Genomic DNA, 4,724 nt, shown 5'->3' with positions numbered 1-4,724 from the left:
AACATTCAACCGAAAGGGAACCTGCTATTTTCCGGTCCTTTCTGGCTACTGCAACTATGATTGAATACTACCTTCGAAGCATCTTTTCCAATTCGTAATCCCATAAATACAGAGGCTGAAGCTATTAAGAATAAGAAGGTTAAAGGAATGCGCCTTGCTTTGTTGACTCCTAATGACGAAGGACTAAATTTGCAACAAACCTTCATTGGATATGTAATGATGTTTGCCAAATGCTATAAGGACCAAGAAGCGGAATCTCTTGCCATATGGGAGGCATTTCTCACCCCCAGCCTACTGCTAACCAGGCTCAGGAAATCAAGGAACCAATTTAACCTCTTGAGCTACGAACCCAATCTTGTCTCTCGATAATTTGGACTTATTCAAATTATGCCAAAACCACTTTTCTCTAAAAAGAACAATTCACTCCTGTCGCATTCATCCTTTACAATATGATCCACACATAAGCCCAAAATGACCAACTAATAGCTTGATACTCTGGCAAAATACAATTTACTCCTATCGCATTCAAGTCATACTTTCTTTGCACCCAAGAGTTTGATACTTGGTGGAGAAATTATTATGCTGAAGAAGTTTTTGACGTTCCTGCTTTTACTCAACATCTAACCAAAGCTTTCGCCTCTATGCAAGACAAAACCAAGAAAGGTACTTCAACTTATATCAAAGATATCCAAGCATTCCAAAAAATACTTTGAAACTGCCTATAGACCTCGCAATCTTAGTCGAACCATTAGTGAAGCAGCGGTTACTCTAAAAGAGAAAATTACAAAGAAAATGGAGGATTTAAAACTGCCTTTGTTCGTTAAACCTGAACAACGGTACAAACTAGCTTTTAACATGTATCCCCAGAAATTTCCTCGACTGCCAAGTGCTGACTTCGGTGTGGATTTTAGCCCTTATTTCCCATACTGGTTCGTCTGTGGGGATTTTGTAAAAATCCTTCGACAAGAATCATAAAAACGTGCCCAGCGGGTGGTTCCGACTAAGCATACTCTGGACAGTTTCAAAGGACATCTTCATATTGGCATAGTACATGTTTGCGTAAAGTCTCCAATATACAAAGGTGTGAAATGGGATGTTCTTCAACTTCATTTCTTCTCGATTACTTAACTTTTCTCGTACTTGTGATAATTGTCTTGGTTTTATTTCAGCCGTGAAAACACCTACCAAGAAAGCCACTTCCACAAACAAAGATGCCTTCGAAGAGAAAGATGAAGGAGACACCAACAAAATAACAATAACAAAGGTACACTTCATATATTGTTTTTTTTATGTATTTCCTTCATGTTTTTTATTGTTTTGAGACGTTTTTTCTTTCAGGCAGGTCGAAAACCACCACCAACGCCCAAAAAACAAAAGCAAAAGGAAACCCAAGTTCAGATGATCGAATCAGATGATGGTGATCTCTCACCGGATACCACACAACTAACCAAGAAGAAAAAAAAGCAAATGAAGATCTCTGATGCTCTTTCTAAACCAAAAATAAAGGCTACCAAGACCCCAGCAAAGAAAACTTCTACTCTAAGGGTACCTTCCACTCACCTTGAACCACAATAAAAAAAGAATTCGGAACAACTTGAAAGTGACAATTCCAGCCCTGGAGCTGAAGGTCCTAAGGTAAAAAACTTTACCTTAATTTCTTAAGTTATTAATTGCTTCTCTTGGCTTTTGACTCATCCATGTTTGATTTATTTTTCAAGGGGTCGCAGATGGCACAACACAACCAACCATCAAACAAGCCATCCCAGTAAGCAGTAATGATCCTTCCTATCACCCCACCAGCACTCCCAATCATCATCCAACATCTCCCAAAGATTCTACAAAAGAGTTTATAGATGAAGTAGACAAACCTATTAAAGAAACACAAAAGGATCACACCATTGACTCTGAGCATGAAGATGAAAAAGAGAAAAATGCCCCTGTTAAGGGGGAAGTAGATGTGGAGATGCAAAATGTTGACGAAGTTGTCGAAGACATATCTGAAGATGGCTATCCGACAATTGAAAACCCAGACATTGATGGCCCAGATGACGAAGAAGAAGAGGATCATTTTATGTCCAACTTTCACATGGAGCCTGCTAAGGATGAAGATGAGGAACAAGATAATGAACAAGAGAATAAGCAAACCAATGACATGTCTAAGACCAACCCAACTTCTAATGCTGCCAAAGATACCATATCACCTTCGACCAGAACCAATGTTGCCCTCTCTCCAGAAGAGCTAGAAGCATTGAAGCAAAGCAAACCAATGGAATATCTGAAGGCCACTAACAGTGCAGGGGGTAGCTCGACTGAAAAAAGTCATAGTACTTCAATAGTGTCAGGTGGCCAATCTACAAGCAAATATGGCCATGAATTGCTCCTCAAAATCAAAGAAAAATCCTTTCACATTGATCTACTCCAAGTCTTGGAGAATGACACTTCTGCTTGCTTTGGGATCAAAGATCTCTTCAAACAAGTTAACGTCTTGAACGCTTCCATAGAAGTTGCAGATGTCATCATGGATCTAGGGTTTCTGATTAATCAAGTTGTTGCGGAACTTAATCGCATAAGGGAAGCTTCGAACAAAATCTAAAACAAATTAGAGACCCAAGCAGCCGAATGGTCCGCCGCCACTGAAACTACTACAAAAGTTGCAGAATTGATGAAGGGCTTTGAGCAGAACCAAAAAGAGGTCGAAACCTGTGACAAAAATATCGAAGCTTGGGAAAAACAGATAGAGGAATTGCAAGCCAAGATTACCAAGGCCAAGGAGCACAAGGATGAACTCCAAAAGCTTAATCAAGACGAATTGGACAAGGAAATCCAAGTTGGCCTGCAACACATTGAAAGGGCTCAAAAACTAGGAAGGGAAATTGATAGCCTCAATTTAAACAAACTTGTTTATGAATGGCACTTGAGACTTCACAAGTCGAAGTACCATAAGATAAAGGCTTCTTTTCCCTTTTAGTTTAGTTGTAATTGTTAAACTTTTGACTTTGAAGGATTTTGGTCTTTTATGTAATAACTTTAAGCCCTTCGTGGCATTTGTGTAATGACTTAGCCGTCTTGGAATTATCTATTTCAACTTTCCATTTTGGCTTTGATTGTTGTGTATGAATTATTCTGTCATTATTTTTACTTCCTGAAGCATCAACCTATATCTTTTTAAATATTTCCCGTTTACTTTTAGGACTCTTTGTTCTTCATTTAATTCTTCGATCTCGTATGCGCCATTAGAAAATACTTGGATAATTTGAATAGGGCATTCCAACTTAGGGGCCCATTTGCCCAGTGCTCTATCCTTTCGATCTGTGGGTAGGATTACTTTCCAAACTAAGTCTTCAGGTGAAAATGTTTTAAGTTTAACCTTTTTATTGTATGATTTTCTACTCTCTTTTTCTGACTCTTTAATAACTCTAAGGCTTTTAACCTTTCTTCGTCTAAGTCAACTAACTCGTCCAACATCTTGTTCCAATAGGATTCAGATGGAATCTCATTTCTCCTTTGGGCTCTAGTTGATTAAAGATAGATTTCGACTGGTAATACTGCATCGTGACCATATGTCAGTCGAAAAGGTGTAGTATTTGTACCCTCTTTAGGAGAGGTTCGACATGCCCATAAAATATGGTCCAATGTCTTATGCAAATTACTTGTCTTTTTCCCCATGTTTTTCTTAATCAATCCAATAACTACCTTACTTGCTGCTTCGACTTGACCATTTACCTGAGCATAATAAGGTGTAAATGTCAATAGCTTAAACCCCATTTCTTTAGCAAACTCCTGGACCTTTTGACCAGTGAAAACTGATCCTTGATCAATTTTAATAGTTTTTGGGATTGCAAACCTATAAATGACGTGCCTTTGGATGAATTTGATCATTGCTTCTTGATCAATATTCTCCAAAGGTATATCCTCAATCCACTTAGTTAAATAATCTATACCCACTAGAATGCATCTTTGACTCTTAGATGATGTTGGTCAAATTTCTCCAACTAGATCTAACACCCAACCCCTAAAGGGCCAAGGCTTCACAATGGAGTATAATTCGCTTGCAGGGACATGTTGTATGCCTGCATGTGTCTGGAATTCTTGGCACCCTTTAGCGAATTCAATATAATCCTTAAGCATGGTAGGCCAATACATCCCTTGTCGAAAAAAACAACGATTTCATCTTGTGGCCTACCTGATGTGCCCCACATGCCCCACTATGGACACTAAAGAGAGATAAATATGCCTCAGATTCGCTAAGGCATTTGAGTAAGACTCCTTCAGGTGTCTTTTTAAATAATTTATTCCCCATAAGAATATAACTTAAAGCGCAATACCTGAATTTTCGTTCAACAGATGTTGTTGGATTTTCTAAGTATTCTACTATTGGCTTTCTCCAATCTTCGTCTGCCAAATAGTCTATGGCTAGTATCTCAAAATTCTCTTCGTCAGCATACTTTAACTTTGTTGTTTCCAAATCTCTTAGGGACAATCTAGTTGACACAACTCTTCCTCTGACTTCGATTTCATCTTGCAATTTTTCTTTTGAAATCTTATATCTAGAAGAAATTTGGGCCAAGTCACTGGCCTCTTGGTTCTCATGTTGAGGTATATGTCGAATGCTTACCATTTGGAACCTTCGTAATAGTCTATTGGCTATTACAAAGTACGTTATAAGATTTTCTTTGACACACTTATACTGCATTGTAATTTTTTTTATAACTAACTCTGAGCCA

At 38.3% G+C, this 4,724-nt stretch overlaps 1 protein-coding gene across 1 annotated transcript; it reads left to right on the top strand.

The window, feature by feature from the left end:
• The first annotated feature begins 641 nt into the window (after window positions 1-641).
• On the top strand, window positions 642-2,593 carry LOC127102877 (uncharacterized). The gene is made up of 4 exons (XM_051040201.1): window positions 642-663; window positions 1,170-1,264; window positions 1,339-1,417; window positions 1,719-2,593. Exons 1-4 carry the CDS (start codon window positions 642-644, stop codon window positions 2,591-2,593), a joined length of 1,071 nt encoding a protein of 356 aa, XP_050896158.1.
• The last annotated feature ends 2,131 nt before the right edge of the window (window positions 2,594-4,724 follow it).

The sequence above is a fragment of the Lathyrus oleraceus genome, chromosome 1, assembly GCF_024323335.1.
Source record: "Lathyrus oleraceus cultivar Zhongwan6 chromosome 1, CAAS_Psat_ZW6_1.0, whole genome shotgun sequence".
In the NCBI taxonomy this organism is placed as follows: domain Eukaryota; kingdom Viridiplantae; phylum Streptophyta; class Magnoliopsida; order Fabales; family Fabaceae; genus Lathyrus; species Lathyrus oleraceus.
Note: the sequence above shows the minus strand (reverse complement) of the source record. Positions and strands in the feature narration are given on the sequence as shown.

Excerpts from the sequence above, each read along its gene's own strand:
- LOC127102877 (XM_051040201.1), top strand. The coding sequence starts at position 642 with ATGCAAGACAAAACCAAGAAAG. Across the intron at positions 664-1,169 it reads GCAAGACAAAACCAAGAAAG|CCGTGAAAACACCTACCAAG; the intron begins GTACTTCAACTT and ends GTTTTATTTCAG. Across the intron at positions 1,265-1,338 it reads ACAAAATAACAATAACAAAG|GCAGGTCGAAAACCACCACC; the intron begins GTACACTTCATA and ends TTTTTCTTTCAG.